Below are 21521 nucleotides of genomic sequence, written 5' to 3'. Positions count from 1 at the left end.
TGTTTCATGCACCTATGCCAATTTGAGTATGTCCTAAACATGTACACGCATAATCGGGTTACACTGGACAGTGTGGTTTAATCATGAACGCGATCCTCCCACTTGCCAACCACTACCAAGTCTACTGAACAAAAGAACCAGCCCACTGTTGATGTACATCCAAAATTCAGAAACACACAGAAAGGGCTCTTAATGTGTGCCAAAAAGAGCTTTTCCCTCCCAAGCCAATTGTGAATATACTGAAACATACTTACTTGACATAAAAACATACGACCAAGACATTCTCCATACTGAATTAGGCAGTTTATTAGGCTCCTAATGTCCATGTTTAGAACGTGAACATGGATTGACATGCATTGTCTCATTTTGTGGATCTTACATGCTTGTAATCTTCAGTCAGCTGGGCCTTTGATTCTACTTGTCAGTAATTGACAGTTAGCTCAATGTGAGTAAATGATAAACACAGAATGATACGCAAGCCGTAGCAAGAGATCCCACCCAATACCATCTACCTTTTGTTTTTCAAAAATCATATCACAACTCTCTCTTATAAAGAATAAATTTCAGAGCAAGGCATTTAATTCGCCTCTCTGAAAAAAATAAAGACGTTTCTATCATTTCAGAGCAGTGAAATGTCCAACTATGGCTGAAAAGTACACCCTGAGAATTAAATGATTTTAACAAACCCACTGAGGTTTATAAAGCTGTGTTAACCTAACATCGGTAAGGGACACGAGGTACAGGCACAAACGTCCCTGCTCATTTCGCCGTGCAATTCTCCAAGGATGCCGTGTTATAAACATCCTCGTTCTCTTCAATGCTCGAAGCGTCTGTGGCTTCGGGGTCACTCACCACGATGCCCACAGACGAGAGACTGGTGAGGAAGGCATGCATCCGCTGCGCATAAATGTCCCTAATGTTAAAGTAAGGGAGCTCATGACACTTCTCTGGTGGGTCCTCACTACACTGGTCCACTTCAATGTCCTTCTGCTTCTGGTAGTACTTGGAAAACTTGTTGAAGATAATGGTGATGGGAAGGGCCACCACCAAGATGCCACAGATGATACACGTGCTGGCGATAAGCTTCCCAGCCAAGGTGACTGGGTGGGTGTCTCCGTAGCCCACGGTCGTCATGCTGATGGTGGCCCACCACCAGCAGACAGGGATGCTGGTGAGGCTGGACGTGTGGTCATCTTTCTCCACAGAGTAGATAAGCACGGAAAAGATGGAAATGCCCACCGACAGGAAGAGAAGGAGCAGCCCAACTTCATGGTAGCTATGCCTCAGTGTGGCACCGAGAGACCGAAGTCCTACCGAGTGCCGGGCGAGCTTGAGGATGCGGAAAATCCTCATGAGCCTGAGGACCTGGACCACCTTGCCCATGTTTTCAATGTCCTCACTCTCTTCCTTCTTGGTGTCTACAGCCAACGTGGCATAAAAGGGAATAATGGAGATGAAGTCGATTATGTTCAGAGGGTTTTTCCAGAATTTCTTTTGACAGGGAGCAGCAAGCAGCCGGATGGCCAGCTCGACGGTGAACCACGCGATGCACGCGATCTCGACGCCTTCCAGCACGGGGTCGTCCACCTCCCCGTCCTCGTTCTGGAACTCCGACATGCTGTGGACGCACATGGCCACGATGGAGGCCAGCACCACGCTCAGGGAGGAGATGGCGATGAGCTTGGCCGACAGGCAGTAGGCTGGGTTTTCCGTGCGAATCCAGATCTTCTTCCGGAGCTGACCGAATCGCAGCTTGTCAAACTTCTCCAGCTCCTTCTCGAACAGAGACGACTCTTCGAACGAGGAGTCGGTACTCACGTCGTTGCTTTTCTGGTCCCAGTCCTTCTCGTGGTTTTCCTCCTTGAGCTCGTGGTAGCGATTACTGCAGCAGGAATCGAGGAAGAGCTCGTTGATGCCCCAGTACTCGATCTCCTGGCAGAACGAGAACACGCACAGCTCCTCCATGACGTGCAGCTTCCCCGTGTAATAAAAGTTCAAAACGTATCTGAACAGGGAGGGGTTCCGATCAAAATAGTACTCTTTATCGGCCACGCTGTAGTCATCACACAGTTCCAGGATGGCCTCTTCCGAGTGGCAGCTGAGCAGCTTCCCGAGTCTGGTGTGAGGAAACCGCAGGAGGGTGCTCTGGTCGATGGACTGTTTAAAGCCCCCCACGTTCAAGTTGACAAGTTCCTTGTCTTGTCCAGGGCGATGGAAAATCTCACCAAACACCATGGTGGATACAGGCGGCAGAGAGCTGGCTGGGAAGGGAGATGGAGTTCACGCTGGACCTGGAAGGAACATAAGACGGCATTTAGCCCTGTCCCATGCAGCCAGCCGTGCCAAGCTTATTTTTAAACTGCCCTTTCCAGGATGATGGGCTACATTAAAAGCAAAACAGGAAACAGGAAGAAAAAAAAAAGAGTACGCTATCCCCTTTTTGATTAGAAGAGAATCGACACAAAACAGGTTTTTGGTTTTCGTTTTTTTAAAAAAATGGGTTTATATATCCATTGTTTGGAAAAAGACTGCCATATAAATTTTATGAACCCCAATTCCTATTTCTCTATTTTTTAGTCATCCAACATCACCTCCCACTCCCCCAAAAGCAATGCATTTGGGATCACTTACACAATACAAGCACCTCCAGTCTCAACCATGAGGCTTCCTCATCTGGAAATGCTCAATTCAGACGTGACAGGCTACTTGCTGCCCGGCTTGTAGCTCATCTCTCCTGGCCCCTAGGGCTTGGTCGTGCACCCTCAGGAACAGCTCTGTCCTCTGCTCTGCACCTCGTCCGCAACCCACACATCCCTGGGGGCTCAGCTCAGCTCTTACAAAAGATGTAGGTTTCCTCTTACGCTGCAAGGTTTCACTCTGTTTAGAAAAAGCCCTATTCCCCACGTTTCGATGTGGACAATCAAAAGGATATAATTATCTCCCTGTCCCTAAGTATCTTAAAAGATATAGTTACACTCTATGGGATGGGGTTTCAGGTACATCCACAAGGGAAGAAAGTGACTTAGGGAACCTTTTCAAGTTAACTGCACTATCAGTTTCCTGACACGAACAAGCTCCTCTGCCACCTCCTCCCTCCCTTCACAGTTTCCCACAGGCTCCCAATCCATGACACCCAAGTCTATACCGGCCCAGCACGCACAGGCTATTTTATTCTTGACACTAACCAAGATGTACCAGAACCATTTCTCAGAGAGAAAAATAATAGATTTTGACCATCATCCAATAGAATGACGCTTCCTCAGAGCCAATGATGCAAATAAAAGAGAGGTAGGAAACTGTCATATACTAAGTTCCAACCGAGTACTAGTAGATGTTTTGTTTTTATTACGTCTTTTAATCCTTCCAGTACTATAAGGTAGGTGTATAGGAAAATAGATACTCAGAGAAGTTGAGTAGAGCCATGATTGAAACCCAAGTTGGATTAACCCCCAAGCCCATGCTATTTCCACTACACACATCCCCCCCATCCCTTCCTATTTTTTTTCCTTATTATAATCTAATAACCCAATGTGGGAAGTGTTATAACAGAAATGAGTCAAGCATCTTTGGGTTTATTGAGAGGAGAACAATGACCTCTGTCTGGAGAAGCTTCATGGCAGAGGTTCTATTCAGGTCAAATGTTAAAGGTTTAAGCAGAGCTGAGCAAAGAGGGGAAAGGACATTCCCAACCGAGGGTATCAAAAGGTGGGTACAAGCCAGACTGTAAAAAGACTTGTGTATCAATCTAAAGAGTCTGGAGTTGATCCTGTAGGTAAGACCACTTAATCATCTTAATCAATAAGTGGGCATGGCTATATTTGTGGCTGTAACTTGGAAAAACCCCATTGACAGCAGGAGGGAAGACTGCTGGTGGGAATGGCTGGAGTCAAGGAGGTAGGGCTTCAATAGAATAGGTGAGAGGACCCAAACTCATACAGCAGTGGTGTATATAAAGTGACAAATTCAAAAGTTTATGAAGTGGAATTGACAGGACTTGGTGGTTGATTGGAAGGAAAAGATAAGGAAGTGGAAAGTCAAAAGGAGGATGTGTTTTCTACTCTGCATTAGTGGGTGACATCATTAGAGGAAACATAAAGGTCAAGTAGGAATTTCTTGCCCTTATGTTTACGGAAAGCCCAATCTGTCGGCAAGACGAGAGATTCCTCCTCTGAAAAGGACACCCCAGAGGACGCAGCCTGAAAACACAGCCCTCTGCCATCCACCCTAGGAGGAAGCCTAGTGTCATAAGGAATACATGGCCATTTGCTCTGGACTCACCAGCACTGAATGTGTTCCCATGAACCCAGAGACCTCAGCCTGGCATGGCAAGAAGCTTCATAGATTTGCTGACCTCTTTAAAAGACTTGATTTTTTTCTGCCTCTGCTTTCTATTTTTAGTTAGAGATCTTCTCTGAAGGGCTTAAATCAGAGCTTACGGCTTGGTCCAAATATTTATGGAACCTCAGAAAGCTTTCAGAGGCTTCCATAAGCCTCTGAAAGCAGGCCTATGCTCATGGCAGGTAGGGTAGTAAAATGTTCCAAGGAACTAGTTGTAGCTAAGCTAGCATTAAGGCTTGAATGGACATGATCTCCTGGTGGATTATTTGTTTATCTCCTTGGCTCTCCTGGAAACCCACAACGGTAGAAAGCCACTGTCTGCCTTCATGATTCTACCTGCTCAAGTCAGTATCAGTCAGAGAGTGTGCCATCCACTTCCTAACTGTTTCGCAGTCACTTCTCCAAAGAACAATGTTATCAACCATAATATCCGTCTTCTTGCTCTGTCCTCCTTGCTTTGTATTGACTCCATGCCAGTAAAAGAGAGCCCGTTCTGAGGTCCACTCATTCCTCAAAGTCTAATGACAGAAGCAACACACATCATAAAACCAGGGATCTCTTGTTGTGGGTCTTTCAGAAGAAGGAAAAAGGAAAGCATCTCTGGATCAGATCAAATGCTTCAGCTCAGAGGGCAAGATGAGATTCTCTACGTCACGGCGGCCAGAGTACAGTGTTCCTTTCTTTGGCTGTGTCTGGCCCATAGCAGCCTATGGAGGGCAGGCAAAAAGAAGACGCCCACCTTTACAGACTGTAGCAAGGTTCCCTTACATACAGCTAGTCCCTGGCCAATTACAAACAGTCCTTACATCCTTTGCTCCTCACTATTACTTTGGGATTTTGCAGACGAGGAAGCAGGATCAGAAGAGATGAATGGGTATCATGCAGCTATTAAGGGTTAGAGCAAAACCCAAGCCAGGGCTCCTTAGGCCAACGCCTCTGCTCCACATCCAAAGTGGCATAAGGAAAGCAGATACTGAACATCATTATTTACAAGATTCCTATATTCAGGCCAGCATTTATTTAACAGCCATCATTTACTCCCATTCAGAAAATAGTTGCTGCATCAAAGGTATATCTCTATATATTTAACATATATTTATATATAGTATATATTTTATATATGAAGTTATATGTAAATGTACATATAAAGGGATGTATATTATATACACATACACCCACACTTAGTGTGAACCATATATATATATATATATATATATATATATATACACATATATTTAACTGGGCACACACTAAATAAAAACATGGGTCAATTCCTCTATAAGTGAGACAAACTGCTCTAATTGTGACTAAAAATATAGAAAAAAATAACCAAAAAATTTTTGATTACATAAAAGTAAAATTTTGGGTATGGAAAAACATGCCATAAGCAATGTTAAAAAAGAGAATACGGGAAAAAATACTTGCCACTTACATCACAGACAAGTGGTTAATATACCTAGCATGTAAAAAGCTGTAGACAGAGAAGAAAAAAAGAACAACAATATAGAAAAACGGACCAGATATGAACAGACAGTTCACAGAAAAGAAGGCAAATGGGTCTTAAAACAGGAAAAAAAAATGTTCTACCTTGCTCATATAAGATAAATGCACCTTAAATTTATGGTGCAGTATCATATCCAATACCAAAATGGAAAAAAAAATCCAAAAATTGGACTACATACTCTATTATGAAGTATATGGGGAAGCAAACACTTTCACAGACTGGGAATACAAATGAAAGGGAATCTTATGAAGGGGAATTTGGACATATCTAGCAAAACTGCCCACAAAATAGGAGAAAATATTTGCAAATCATATATCTGATAAGGGTCTAGTATCCAGAATAGGATATAAAAAAAAAAACCTCTTACAACTCAACAGTAAAAAGACAAATGGGCAAAGGATTTTCTAGACATTTCTCCAAAGATAAATAAATGACCCCAAAGTACATGAAAAGATGGGCTTCCCAGGTGGCGCAGTGGTTGAGAGTCCGCCTGCCGATGCAGGGGACGCGGGTTTGTGCCCCAGTCCGCGAAGATCCCGCATGCCGCGGAGCGGCTGGGCCCGTGGGCCGTGGCTGCTGGGTCTGCGCGTCCGGAGCCTGTGCTCCGCAGCGGGTGAGGCCGCAACAGTGAGAGGCCCGCGTACCGCAAAAAAAAAAAGTACATGAAAAGATGCTCAATATCATTAGGAAAATACAAATCAAAATCACAATGAAATACCACTTCACACTACTGGGATGGTTATAATCAAAAAGTAATAATAATACAATATTGTATTGTGTTATAATATAATAACTGTTCGTGAGGATGTGGAGAAATCGGAACCCTCAAGCATTCTGGGTAGCCATTTTGGAAAACAGTGAAAGAATGATAGAATTAAAATCTCACCATTTTGGGCTTCCCTGGTGGCGCTGTGGTTGAGAGTCCGCCTGCCGATGCAGGGGACACAGGTTCATGCCCCGGTCTGGGAAGATCCCACATGCCGTGGAGCGGCTGGGCCCGTGAGCCATGGCCGCTGAGCCTGCGTGTCCGGAGCCAGTGCTCCGCAACGGGAGAGGCCACAACTGTGAGAGGCCCGCATACCGCAAAAAAAAAAAAAAAAAAAAAAAAAAAATCTCACCATTTTGCAACTCATAATGAAATAACGGATCTGGGCAATGATCATAAATGGCTGCTAAAACCCCGATAAAAAGCTGATGGGGAGCTTCATAACTGGTAGATCAGAGGACCAATACCTGAACCCGCTGATCAAGCCTGGTGTAACAATAAGAGACAACAAGATAGGATGTGCCTCCTGATGGAAATATATACACAATTCTGAACTATACCAGCCCCCTAAACGTCAGACCTGAATTTGATCTAACCTCTAGATCTAACAGTTGAAGTAAAATAGAGACTTCAGAGCAACATGTTCAAAGACACTTAGGGATGCAATCAGCAAAAACCAGACTGTGGGAAATTATACAGGGCAAATGACATGGATCAAACACATGACATATCAAATTATCCAGCATGTGGCTCTGTATGGATACTGACTTGAGCTAGCCAAATGTTTTCAAAAATACATATGAAGGGCTTCCCTGGTGGCGCAGTGGTTGGGAGTCCGCCTGCCGATGCAGGGGACACGGGTTCGTGCCCCGGTCCGGGAAGATCCCACATGCCGCGGAGCGGCTGGGCCCGTGAACCATGGCTGCGGAGCCTGCGCGTGCGGAGCACAGGAGCCTGTGCTCCGCAACGGGAAAGGCCACGGCAGTGAGAGGACGGCGTACCGGAAAAAAAAAAAAATAATAATACATATGAAAATCAGGGGCATTTGAATGCTAAACTAGACACTTGATGACATAAAATAATAACTGTCAGTTTTTCAATGTGCTAATGGTATTGTAATTATGCTCTCAAAAAGAATCTTTATCTTTTGGAAATATACACTAAGATCTTATGGATAAAATTATACTACATTTAGGATTCATTTCAAAATAATCCATCGATGTGGGGTTGGGGGGGACAGGGTGGAGGCACTGTCATACAAGATGGCCATGAATTAATAATTACGACCATCGTTGCAGCTGAGTGATGGGTACAGAGGAGGTTAATGCATTGTTCTCTTTTTGTTCATATTAAAATTCTCCATCAACAATGTTTTAAGAAAAATTTACTAGGCACCTTTTTGAGCCATGCGCTGTGGTAAGTGCTTTCATATACACTATTGTGCACCTTTTACTCCCAGAATCTCAAGCAGTACCTCAGTGTAAGTATCCCTGAATGACTGAATCATTTCATTTAATTCTCCCACAGTCCTAAGGGGTAGATCTTATACCCCATGTTGCAAACAGGGAAATCTGAGGCTCATAGTTTAGCCAACATTATACAGCTTTTACAGGGCAAACTCTTTCCAGTATGCCTCAAATATGAGTATTTAATTTTTTTTAAGTGGGAGGAAGGAGGGACTGGTTGATCTTCAACTTTACATATTTCAGCAGTCATCCTCATTAATGAATGCCATATTCTTTGGTAGGAGATTTGGTACTAGCACGCCAAGGACACATGTGGTCTCGAATCAGGCACAACTGTGGGTCCCAAAGGCATCTGGCCACAAGGTAGGAAAATCAAATGCTATTTTCATTGTCTTCCTCAAGAAGAGCTTCGGTTCATTGTATCAATCCTCCTGCCTGCTATCAACCCAAATCACTCACGGTGAGAACATCATATACTGTATGTGGCCACCTTGTTCCTCTTGGTATGTGTAAGATTGAAAAGAAAGAGCAGATGTCAAAAATCCAAGATATTCTCTGGCAGCTTAAAAGAAAAACCACATTGATCCACTTCTCTCCAAGTGGCACCCATAAAGCCTTTCCAAAGCCATTAACCTCTTATCGCTCTCTTTGCCTCATGCTTTCAAAATCACTTTAAAAATACTCTCAAAACTGTGTCTTTTCAAGGGTGAGACATATACATGCACACATGTGCGTGAGCGGCTTTGACAATGCACTTGATTTGCTCAGAAAAGTAACAAAAGCAAAACAAATACAAGCCACTTGTACGTGCTTTATTGGGCAGAACCACTTTTTAAAATCAATTCCATAAAAGTAAACAGAAAACCTTGATTCTTTTTTCCTTCCCACTTGTCCAAAATCTACATTAGTCTTATCATGAAATCCAAAAAAAAGGGGGGGGGGCATTTTTCTGCATTAATGCTGCCATCCTTTTGGAACATTCTTCTGAAAGAGCTGTATTTCGTTCTATTAAATTTAAAAGAAAAATAATTTATGTTTTTAAAAAGGGTAGGTCATACTAAATTGTATTTCTGGCCATGCCATATGAGAATATTCCAAGTAAAACTAAACAAATGTAAACAGACTTGAAAATCTAAATTCAATCCACACCCAAGTATTGAGCATCCTCTCACCAGGAACCTTCCCTGGTGATGATTTTCTCCTACAGCAAGCTCCCCGTGCACTGGGGTGGGTAACGTGTAAGGAAAAGAAAATCAGAAGTCAATGTGGGGCCACAGAGGAGCAGAGAGTATTAATGAAATGTCAATGGCATTGCACGGTCCACCCTGACTGTGAATTTGGAAATGGAAATGCTAGTGGTTCTTGATTCAGGCCTTTGTGAATCAGAGCGTTTTTACAGCAGCTAAAATAGCACAATCCTGAGAAAGAAACAGCTGTTTATGAGACATTTAGGAGGACATGTCCAGAGCCAGAGTACAGGACACACAAAACTTCAAAGAGCTTGCTGGATTTAAGTCTTTGTTTGTTTCTACATGGAGCCAATCCCCCCAGTAGCCTTCCAAACGGTTCTTCCCAGCCCAGTGAGGAAGCCTGGATATAAAGTGTGATTCCCACTGGCCAAATAAACAGCAAGGAAACTCCCTCCTGGTCTGTTCCACATCTGACACGTTCCAACAGCATTAGGTGCAGCTGACAACACACCTGCGGCATAGGTCCCAGGTCGCCCTAATTCAGAACATTCATCACCTAAACCCAACTTTTAAATGTCGAATTGAAAGAAATGAACCCACCAGGTCCCCTTATCTGTGCTGAACTATAGAAGCAACTAAAGAATAGAGAAAAACGTCAAGACTCTGAAAACTTGTGCTTGAGCTGCCACTCCCCAGCTACGTGACCTTGGGTGGGAGATTCTTGATCTCCAAAAGATGATGTACACACCTTGATGATACGATAACAAATGCAAACACGTTTTGAAAACACAAAGCATAAGATACATGTAAAACCTTATTCCAAAAATAAGACATTACGGTAACAGTATCCCTACCTCCCCTTTCCTGCCCCTACCTACTCCCTTCCCTCTCTTGCCCCCTCCACCTGGACCAGTCATATTAGAGTGGTACTTATTCCCTCTGGACTCTATTTAGTGTGGCCAATCCCCTCTGGAAACTCCAGGGATCCCTGTAATCCACGCAGCTCATCTCCAAGCAGGAAGGCTGCTCAGAGGGCTGATTCAGTGAGACGAAAAGCCAGAAATCTCTCCTATTTGTAAAAAGCAAAGAACCCCAGGTGAAAGATTTTCAACCAGAAACAGGAAAAATGGGGACTTTGCCCCAAGAGGGGAGCCTTAACTCTGCAGTAGCTCCGTCTGAGTCACAGCTCCACCTGGGTCGTGTTACATGGAGGGACGCACATACAAACAAAACGGCTGTCAGAGTGACATTCTGGTGTCCAGAAGAGGGAGTACTGGAGCATTTGAACGCACCTACGCCAAATTAATAGTTCACCCCTGCCCCTGCTTGCCGGCTCTGCTCACCTTTTCCCACAGCCCTGCAGGTGCATTTTTATTTGAGCCCCTACCACAAGGGATTACAGTGTTTTTACAGTTCTCTATGCTCTACAAGTCTGACCACGGCTGTCACTAGACTCCAAGCTCTTCTGCAGAGGGGACCATGTCTCGGCATCTCCACAGCTCCTTATGCTAATTGCTGTCCACCGTCTAGCGAAAGACACTTTTATCTGGAAGAATTAGCAAAAACTATCACTGTTTTTGTGAAAGAGCCAGCAGAAGGATCTAGATCAGGCATATGGTGAAATGAAATGCTTCCAGTGGCCAAACAAGTAAGTTACACAAGTGAAGTGGTCAGGCTGGGGACTGTGGTGAACCACCCGTGCTTGTCTAAGTGGCAAAGGCTACTCGGCACCAGAGTCCTTTGTGGGAACAGAGGGCCAGTCTAGGTGTACCTCACAGTGTTCCCGGAAAACCCAGAAATCCTGCTTTTTACGTGGTATATCTCAACTGTAATTAGAATTGATCCAAAAAGTTTTTAACATTATGTGGCTCAAACAAAAATGTACCCCCGGGCCAGGCACTGCCAATAAGCCCTCCATCTGTGACCTGAGTGAGATTCTTACCAACCCCAGGTCTACGCACCAATCTCAAGCCAGACCGACTCAAATGGACACAAATGGAACCTTGTCACAGTAACAGGAGTGTCACTCCCTCAAGTCTGAACTACAAACAACAAAAGGGGGTGAGCCACAGAGACGACAGAATCTTCCATAGTTGACCTGCCACGTCCCCCAGGACAACTGCAGCCCCATCCTTCCAGGCTGGCACTCTCCCTTTCTCCCTCAGCCATCTGCCCCAACTGCCCAGTGGATTTTACGGTCGGAAGAGTCTCCCTGATGTCTGACTTTCATTCCTGTCCCTGCACTGTAAGGTTTGTCCTCCCCTTCCTTTGATAAGTAACGGTGTCGGAGAAAACGTCAGAGAGGCAGCGCTTACCCTTGTGGTGTTGAGGTCACACACTCTGCCCTCATCCTGCCCGGTGGAATGTCCATCGTCATCCAAGAAGCTCCGCCCTTCTTCCTTCACTGGAAAGTGTGGTGCACAGAGGCATTTAGTGGCCAAAAAGAAGAGAAGAAGCCTGTTCTCTGGTTGTACTGGCCAAGGCAGTCGCTGGGAAGTCACTCTCGCCTGCAGAAGAAAGCATGAGTCAAGTTGTAACTCCAAGGGGAAAACACATACAAGAAGTTTTATCTCAGACTCATTGTTCCGGGTGTTTTACTGATTAGACCCATATCTTAGGGCCCCATCTAACTCTCAGGGACCCGTCACTCCCACTGGACACGTGGCTACAGAGACATCGGGAAGGGATTCACAATCACTTTCAGGCCCCAGGACTCTCAGATCTTGACTGCAGTGGACACGTGGGACATCTCCACTGACCCCAAGGCCGAGAAAATATCCAAGGATAAAACGAGGCACTAGAATTAGGACTGCAGTCACCTCCCAGGCAGCTTCTTCTAGGAGCATTATTTTAGCTAATTCATAATATTAGCTAATTCATCAAGGATATACTTATAAACCTCTAAATGAGTACCTTTAATCCACATTAGAGACCAAGTTCTGAGTGTGACTGTGCTAACAGAATCAATACTGCCGCTCTAATTTGAAATCAATAGGTTTCGAAGGCTGGCCAAATTCCATTTTGCTTCATTTGGCCATTGTCATATTTCACAGATCAGAAATGACTACATGTGTTAGATCAAAGTTCTCTAGTTAGTGTGTGTGTGTGTGTGTGTGTGTGTGTGTGTGATGTATGGGGGAGAAGTAAGTTTGTATCAAAACAAATATAAGGACAAATTTCAATTTTTCTCTCTGAAAAAAGTTAAAGAAAGTAAAAAAAAAACCTTCAATTCCCAACAAGGTAAGCCTTGCCTCACGGTGACGCATTCCCATAGATTTATACTAGTATCTAAGCATCTATCCATTGATTTTCATGTTTTCCAATCAATGCTAGGTTCAAAGGGGAGGAGGAGAAGATAAAGAAGAAAAGATTGATTCTGAGCTGCGGAAAGAACTGAAAGCAGTGCCTCCAGTTATGTCAGTCATTACAAACTTTCATTATAGTTGAAGCTCTGCCCAGCCTTATCCAGGGCATTAGGATTATAACAAGACGCAGTGCCTGCCCTCAACCCTACCCCAGGAGCCCACAGACCCCAAACCAAACAACAAACAAGTGGAGGTGTCCTACCAACACCCAGGGGGCCTTGAGAGGGAGCAAAGCGGGAACAGTTTCCAAGCCGGTCCCAACAGTGGCCAGAGCAACCCTTCAGTGAATTTCCAGCTCTAATAGAGATGATAATGAGGCAGGATCCGGAGAAAACTGCAGCATTACCCAAACTGAACTTCTGAGATGGGACACGTGGCAAAAGAGGGAGAGAAATCTCAACAGGGATAAATAAGATCAATTCGGGAGCTAACACCCTCCTCCCCCTTTCTCTTCTTTCTCCTCCACAGACTCCCAGCGGCCCCTCAAAGGGTTAGCCCCAGACGTTTGTGTTTCACTTGAAATGCAGAAATGTTGTGCCTTTTTTAAAGGATACAGCACATATATATAGGCTTCCTTTCCCTAGCAGACGCCTTTCCAAATGTAGCACATTTTAAAGAAAGGTAAGATTAATCTGGCTAGGAGATGATTAATTAACTGCAAACAGCTTTGATATGACTATATTAATTACTGAAGACAAAAATTAACAAAGTCCTTAGGCTATTCAGCACTTCTAAGAAACCCCAGCACTGCTGGGCACTGGCTCATCACCCAGAAGGACGGGGCTGGCCCAGGGACAGACTGTGAGGTTAGCCAAATATATCTTTTTTACAAAAACTGATGCCCAGTGGCCATGAATGTCTGACGCACGAATAACATCCCATGCTGTCTTTTTCTCTCTCCTTCCCCCAAAACTCAGAATTCTTGTGCCTTCCCTCATTTCCCATCACCGTGATTTCTGTCCAAAAAACTGGATTTTTGGAAAACATGTAAAATTAGTCAGTACCTCTCAACATGAATTTATGTCAGTTTACTCCCTGCTTAGGGCATTCACATACTAGGTGTGACCTCGCCACGTAAAATGGTAACTAGCATTTTCCGAGTCCCTACAACACACCAGGAACCTTCCCGAGTGTTTCACACACATCACCTCCCTCCTCAACCACCGTAAGGGGTAAGTGCTGATATTCCCATTTTATAGGTGGGACATCGAGGCTCAGAGAAGCTGTCTGCCCAAAGTTCCACACCTGAGTGCCAGAGACAGGAGTCAAGTTCAGGTAGGTCTGCCTGATTTCAATTACTGTAGAAAATCAAGGTCCTCTTTTAGTTGTTGGGGAAAGTTAAGAAAGGATTAGTAGAGGTGGCAGAACGTGGCCCAAACCAGCAGGTTTGGGGGGAAGAAAAATGTGTACATCCAACACGTTCCCTCCTTCCTGCTTAACAATCCCACCAAATGGTTCTGTTTCTCTGTGCTCCTATCATCCGTATCAGTGTGCAACTGTCTGTGATTTAGCACTTAAGCAGGTTTCCGACTGTGCTCAGTGATTCAGCAGGACCCTGGCAAAACACATTGAGCTCACTCAAGTACTGCTAGCCTCTGCAAAATTCCTCTCGTCACAGGACAAAGGGAGACCCTCTGCGGCGTCCTTGGACTCCCCTCCAGCCTGGCTGTATTTCTTGGTGGGTTGACTCCAGCCTTCAAAAATGAACAAGATGACTGCCTCCAATACCGAGAGGGAGAAGGTGAAGATTAAGTGGCATATCGGACTCTTGCATCATCCTGAGGCCTGACATCCAATCTTGGAACAGAACGAGGAAAATCAAACCAACAAGCAGACAGTACACAGGAGTGATAATAATGCCCTCAGTCCCTCTCCCAGAACTCACAATCTCAGGGATAAGGTTGCTCTCCCAAAATTAAACTCTAAAATCAGTGACTGAGAGCTCAAAGCAGACACTCCAAGTGACACTGCAGCCTAGGTCTGTGTCCTCTGTACTTGCAGAGAATCCTGAGAGCACCTGTCATGGCCCTGCTCACATTCTTCTGAAATGTTGTCACCCCAATGCCACCCAGTAGACTGAGAAGCCTCCATCTAGGGACAGAGTCCTAATATCAATCTTCAAATGATGTTACCCAATGATGCTTGACACGTTTGTATTGAACCAATTCCTCTCTCCCAAGCCAACAAGACTAAAAAGTAAATTAATTAAAAGAATCACTATGGATAATGAAAGGCAGTGGGGTCAGCAATGGAAACAGAGGAGGAAAAGCGTAAAAGATCAAGATGGATTGCCAAGACTCATTCCAGCACTTCCTAAAGGAGAAGAGTCTTATCCTGAAGACTCGGCATCTTCAACACTGATGTGACACATCTTGAGTGGAGGTTTAAGACCTCCAAGTTTCAGGTATCACTAGATACCCCCAAATCTCCCCTTGTTCTGATTCCAGGCTCCCTGAGGCACCTGCTAGCAATTTCCTTTCCCAGGCTCCTTGCCAACAGACAGCATATAAGCTATGCAGCCAACACAAGCGTCCACTCTGTCCACCAGTTCTGTTTATTAGTGGAATTTAATAAGGCAAAAAGAAGGTCATTTACTCACCTTCCTGGGGGTTTCTATTCAAGTCAGCCTCCTAGAGTTTAATCAGCTCTGGGACATGTGAAAGTGAGTTTCTGAAGTTGCAAGTCTGAGAGAGAGCTGACCCCAATCCGTGATAAGGTTACCAGGTAAATGACACCTTGATGCACCCTCCTGGCAACCAGCTAGCTCCTCTGGAGACATCCTGACCTTGCAAACTTCTACAGCAGGGATCCTCGGCCTCAGCGCTATACACATTTTGAGGCCAGATAATTATTTTTCCTGGGGGCTGTCCCATGCACCGTTGAGCAGCATCTCTGGCCTCTACTCTACCCACTAGATGACAGCAGTACACCTCCTCCCAACCCCCCATGGTGTGACAACAAAAACGTCTCTAGATATTGCCAAATGTCCCCTCGCGAACAAAATCATCCCCAGTGGTGAACCACTGCTAGGTTCACCAGTGGTTCACCACCACTGCTAGAACCACTGCTAGGTTCTCACTCAACGGGCAGAGTGAAGAAACCTCAGACACCTATCTGGGATCTGGAAGTTCAGAAAGGTCAGAATGACAGATAGTACTAATACTTCCGCTGCTGAGAAGGGCTGGGGAAATTTCTCCCAAACACTTATTCTTTTAGAATTCAGTCCTGGCATGTCTGGTGCCAGACAAGCAAAACTTTGCAAATGAGGAAAGATAAAAGCAAGGTTAACCTTTTGTTGAAACTCAAAGCATGCTTCACACAACGTGAGTCAGGAGTAAAGGTTAGTGATTTTCTCTGAGAGTCTGTCTTATGTTTGCTAATGTTTTTGGTGCCAGAAAAACACACAGGGCCCGTGCACTAATATAGTTTCAAAGATGTGTGGGGGCACATCTACAGAGATGTGTAGGGCACATGCCCTGCTTCCTGTGGGGCATGGTGCTACGGCTGGCCACACCCACTCCTAACCAAATCTGTCAATCTTGAGGAAACTCATTGATATTCCAGGAAAAGATGCAAATATATAGCAGTTTTGTAGTCTCGCCCCTATTCATCATCCACAGACCAATTTTCAATAAAATCAAAGAGTAAGGAGATAATACAAATAATAAGAAAAGGTGAAATTTGACCTCACCTCTACCTTGCTGCACTAGTGAGAAGTGTGGTCCAGGGTTTCGCTTAAATAAAATTAAAATATCGCAATCAGGCCACCATAATGGAATTTAATGTGCCAGTAAATTATGTTTATATTTAAATCCTATAATCCAAAGCAATCAGAATAATACAACACTGTCTAGTTGATTCAGAAAGTAGATTACTAAGAATATCTCCAAACGACTTAGTTTTTCCAAACTATCAAATTTCAAGAAGTACCTTAAGTTAATATGAAAAATCCTTGAATTAACAATGATGTTTTTTCCCTTTATTTTGCTCTGTCCCAAGAAGAAAACGATAACTTCCCAGGGTCTAACATATTCAGGAATTAAAAATAAATTGATAGGGGTTCTGGTCTTCGGAGAGCAAACCAGTAAGTGCTTTCTAAAGCAAGGCCTCTAAATGACATTTGAAAGGTTAATATAAATTATATTTCTCTTGGCCATCCAGAATGAGTGAATGCAATACTATCCCCAGAAATCCCAAGAGCTGGAAGCACAGGTAACTAAACACCACTGGCCGCTTCTCGGGTTCTATTCCTAGACAACCTCCCCTGGGGAACAGAGGCAGGAAGCAGGCTGTCGCTGAGTCACCTCCAAAGACAATCCACAGAAAGAAAGCCCTGTGGAAGGGTGAGCACCTCATAAGAAAAAGCAGAACCACACAGCCACTGACCTTTGCGTGGTCCTCCGGGACTGCCACCATTCCACTGGTCCCAGGAAGGAATATCCTGGTTCCCTCCACCTTGCAGGAGTCCCCCTGCTTTGTGGCTGACCCAAAACAGGGGCTCAGCCTGCAGCCAGGAAGCAGGAAAATCAGCTCACCCGGGGGCTTTAGACTCTGTGCTTGAGCTTGTCTGTCCCCACGCTTTCAATGGCTGATGCATCAAACATCTACACTAACACAGTGATAAAACAAGCAACTGAAAGCAAACAGTTCTGGGAGGTGCAGGGAAAAAAAACCTATCATGCAATGACAGTAGCAGTATCAGTCAGTTAAAGGAAACCTTCTGGAGGACACTAGAAATGTGTGTCACAAAATCCCACAGTTTCACATTTTGGAATGTATCCTGAGGAAAGAAATCAGACATGTGTCCAAAGATGTAGATATAAGGATGTTCACTGCATCATGAATTATTCATAAGAGTAAAAAGTCAAAGGCAACCTAAAAGTCCATCAGTAAGGGAATGGTTAAATAGATTAGGAGGTAGCCATGCAATGGAATACTCTGTGGCCATTAAAAACACTCACATGATCATAACAGCTCCGCATACCGAGTCAGGCCCCGCTCTAAGTGTTTGCATGCCTGAACCCACTTAATCTCACAACGCTGGTACAAGTAATATTTTTATTGGATTCATTTTACAGACAGAGAAACTGGTAAATAGAGAAGTTAACTAACTCTCCAGGGTCAACAGCTCTTCAGTGATAGTTTCATGGTTTGAACTCAAACAATAATGCTCTAAAGCTCTTCTCTTATCCACTGTGCTCCACTGCCCATAGATTCATGAATAGGTAGTCACAATATGCTAAGGAAAAGAAGAAAATAATTATAATACAATAGTGTCATGATTCTGATCTTTATAAACTACGTCTGACTTTATAAAATGAAAAAAAAAAAATCTGTAAGAATATGCACCAAAATGTGAAATGTATTCTCTCTGGATGACGGAATTTGGGTGGTTTTTTTCCTTCTACTCTATACCTCCAACGTTGTGCAAATTTCTTTACAAGTATTACAAAACACTTAGGAAAAGAGTTGTTTCTCCTTGAGAACATAAAAGGTCATAAGCAGCCTTGGTCAGTATTTGGGAAGGGAGGAGAGGGAGTGGGGTAGACGTTAGGTGAACTTCCAGAGCTGAGTGAAAGAGAACCCTCTGCGAACGCGCTGCGGCGTCATTTGTGGGAATCATAAGCTCCTGCTGTTCATTCCCGTCTGCTTTAGGGCAGGCCCTGTCCTGGGAACTACAGAGAACAAAACACAACGTGGCTCTTGCCCTCAGAGCTTACAGCAGCTTAGAAGAGCTTGGAGGACGGTAAACAGGTAAATCAACAACTGCAACCCAAGGCAGAATATGAACACTAGGGGAGGTACCAAAAAGGTGCTGCAGTTCAGAGGAAGTAAAGGGTCCTCCTCAGATAGGGAAGGAAGGACAGCTACATAACCAGGTGTATCAGAGCTGAGCCCCGAGAGTCAGGTCAGATGTGAACAGGTAAAGGAGACAGGTAAGCGTAAGGCTGTTCTCTAAGCAGAGGAAAGTACACGTGCAAAGACATGGAGGCTGAAAAGCTTGTGGTAGGTACGGAGAGCGGAAAATGGGTGCTTTTGGCCAAGATACAGCCCTATGACGTGGGCTATTTATTTATTTATTTAACTTTTTTTTTTCTTGGCCATGCCATGTGGCTTGTGGGATCTTAGTTCTCCAACCAGGGATCAAACCCAGGCCCCCTGCAGTGGAAGCTCAGAGTCCTAACCACTGGGCTGCCAGGGAATTCCCTGGGCATATTTAAATAGATCCTTTCTTCTTACAATATGAAGAATTCTGCCTGTACCGTCCACACCTTTGTGAGCCAGGAGTTACCCAAGTGAGAGATGTCTCTGTGGAAGGGAAATGGATTGCATGTGGCCATACAGAGAATCTGCTGAAACAGAGGGACCACACCCTAGGTCTCCTGAACTATTCAGCCACAAGGAACCAGTCAGAAAAATTTAAAAAAAAAAAAAAAAAAAAAAAAGCCCTCTTGGAGTTATCACTGTTCTAGAACATCTGAAAAATTAGAGGCTGCCACCAGGTAGAGCAGTGCACCAGGAACTGCAGCGATCTGAAATGGCTAGATCATCTTTAATGAGTTAATAAAGAAGAACATATACCTGTATTGCTAAGTCATAAATTGGTTTTAGTATTTTGATAACTGTATTTGCATACAACTGGATTCTGTTTTATCTTGTGACTTTTTTTTGCATTTAAAAATGCTATTCTGAAAAGTGGTCCATAGGCTTCCCAGACTACCAAAGGGGTCTGTGGCACAAAAAGAGTTGAGAATGCCTTAGCTGGAGATCCTGTCAAAATGTAAGTCACTTCACTTTGTTCCTGTGTTCAACCCAGCAGTGGCTTCCATGTTACTCAGAGTAAAATCTCCCCTCCCCCGCCTGACATCTGATTTCATCTTCTACTCCTCTCACTCTCTTTCATTCCCATACTGGTCCCTGTAACAGTCCTTAATCATGCCAAGTGAGGCACATTCCTGCCTCAGGGCCTTTGCACTGGCTGATCTCTGTGCCTAGAACGCTCTCTCTCCAGGTGATTGCATGGCTCCTTCCTCACTTCTCTCAGGTCTTTAGTCAAATGATAGCTTCTCAGTGATGCCTTCCTTGGTTACTCTATCTAAAATATCCCTCGATGAAACTCCAAGCCCCCTTCCTTACTTTATTTTTTCCCCTTAGCATTTGTTAATCCCTAAAATACACGTAGAGACATATGCTTTGTTTCTTTATTTTATTTATAGTTTGTTTCCCCACTTGGATATGAGCTCCATGAAAGCAGAAACTTTTGCCTTTCGCATCACTGTATCCCCCAGTGCCTTGAACCTTACATGACACATATGAGGGTCTTAAAAATTACACGTTGAGTTGACTGATAATCAGTTAGTTGGTTTACATTTATCACATAGCTTGGCTACTGGCTGCTTCCATCCCATGTCGAATTTTAAAGTCTTTCTTGCCCACTGCACTATTGGGAGAAAAGAAAAATCATAGCAGATGTGAGTTTGAAATTGTGGCCACCACAGAAGAAAAGTAGCTTATTTATCAGCCACTGAAGAAGGGAGATACATTTTTTTCCTTAATAAAAAGAGTTTTACATCAAAGACAAGATAGTTCCAACACACACACACACACACACACACACACACACACACACACACACACAAAATAAGTTAGATCAAGCTATAGCATAACAAATACAAAAAAAGTAAATGGAAAAATTGGCATATGGCATAAAACCAATAAAAGCACACAAACCCAGACTGAAATAGAAGGGATGCTGGTTGATACGATCATCACACAGATTCCACCTGGCAAACGATAAAAAAGGAAATGGACAGCTTACAAAGGCATAAGTAAATGCAGGTTATAAATCACCACATGGCCACGGCTTGACTTAACTTGCTGTTGCTAAAATGTGGAATTACCCCTCTAAAGGCACTGCTGCTTACATATCAGAATAGCAAAACTGCATTGAATGCTGGTAAAATCAGAAGTTCACAGGGCCGTCTTCATAGGCATATAAAGCACCTCACGCCATCCTATACCCTGGGAGCAGGTAGTTTTAATGAGAACAACCTTTTTCTTGTAGGATAATCTGCTAAACAGCCAAAGCCAAGACTGGATTCCTTGTAGTTATAAAATGTAAGTCAAGGGTAAATGAAGAAAGTACTACTTTATATCACATACGCCCTTATATAGATATGCTGAAGGCATTCACATATCAAAAAATAACACAAAATAAAATCTCCCAACCCCAAATTCCTCTTTGCAACACAGCTGCTTGAAAACATTTTTTACACTCATCCTTCCCTCTTCTGCTACAATACCTACCCTAATGCCGCACTAAGTGTTTTTGCTAAAGGCATCTTCAGGTGCCAAACCCGGCTGTGCGTTGACTCACTTGTCCGAGGCATCTGTCACTGCCGACCTCGCGGTCCCTGCCGTTCACTGACGCCACTTGTCTGGCTACTTATTCTTGGTTTCCTATGAAACTCTGCTTCCTCTTCCCAAATCTTAAATCTGATAAAATACCTGCAGGGGCTCAGCAGGTGCCCAAAATGAGAAAGGAGGTCACCTGGCCATTGTGACAAGCTGGAGAGCACCAGCCCTGCCAAAAAAGGACCGCTGTCCCTTATCTGTGAGCATCGGGTGTCCAGACTGCCCCACACTGTCAAGAACGCCCACAAATCTTATTTTTATGGGAACTTTCCCAACTTTTTCACTGTTATCAACTTTGCTGTTAATGTTTTAATACTGTAAAGCCAAACCAAACAGATCTGTAGCCTGGATACAATCTGCAGGTCTCAAGCCTGTGTCACCTCCCCACCCCGTGGGTACTTCCTCATCCCGCAGCTCTTCTCCCTGAAAATTTCACCCACCTCCAGAGGTCAGGTGTGGATCTCCAGCCCTAAGCTT

General features: G+C 44.1%; 1 protein-coding gene across 1 annotated transcript in view; it reads right to left on the bottom strand.

The window, feature by feature from the left end:
• Positions 1-284: 284 nt before the first annotated feature.
• KCNS3 (potassium voltage-gated channel modifier subfamily S member 3) overlaps positions 285-21521 on the bottom strand; it is a 33835-nt gene continuing 12598 nt past the window's right edge. Inside the window, exons 2-3 of the mRNA XM_032652981.1 lie at positions 11580-11771; positions 285-2291 (exon numbers count right to left, since the gene is read on the bottom strand). Of these exons, the coding sequence (XP_032508872.1) occupies positions 760-2235 (1476 nt within the window). The 5' untranslated portion in view covers positions 2236-2291; positions 11580-11771 and the 3' untranslated portion in view covers positions 285-759. The remainder of the gene's footprint in view (positions 2292-11579; positions 11772-21521) is intronic.

Source organism: Phocoena sinus, chromosome 13 (genome assembly GCF_008692025.1).
Source record: "Phocoena sinus isolate mPhoSin1 chromosome 13, mPhoSin1.pri, whole genome shotgun sequence".
Classification (NCBI taxonomy): domain Eukaryota; kingdom Metazoa; phylum Chordata; class Mammalia; order Artiodactyla; family Phocoenidae; genus Phocoena; species Phocoena sinus.
This window is presented reverse-complemented; position numbering and strand designations above follow the sequence as displayed.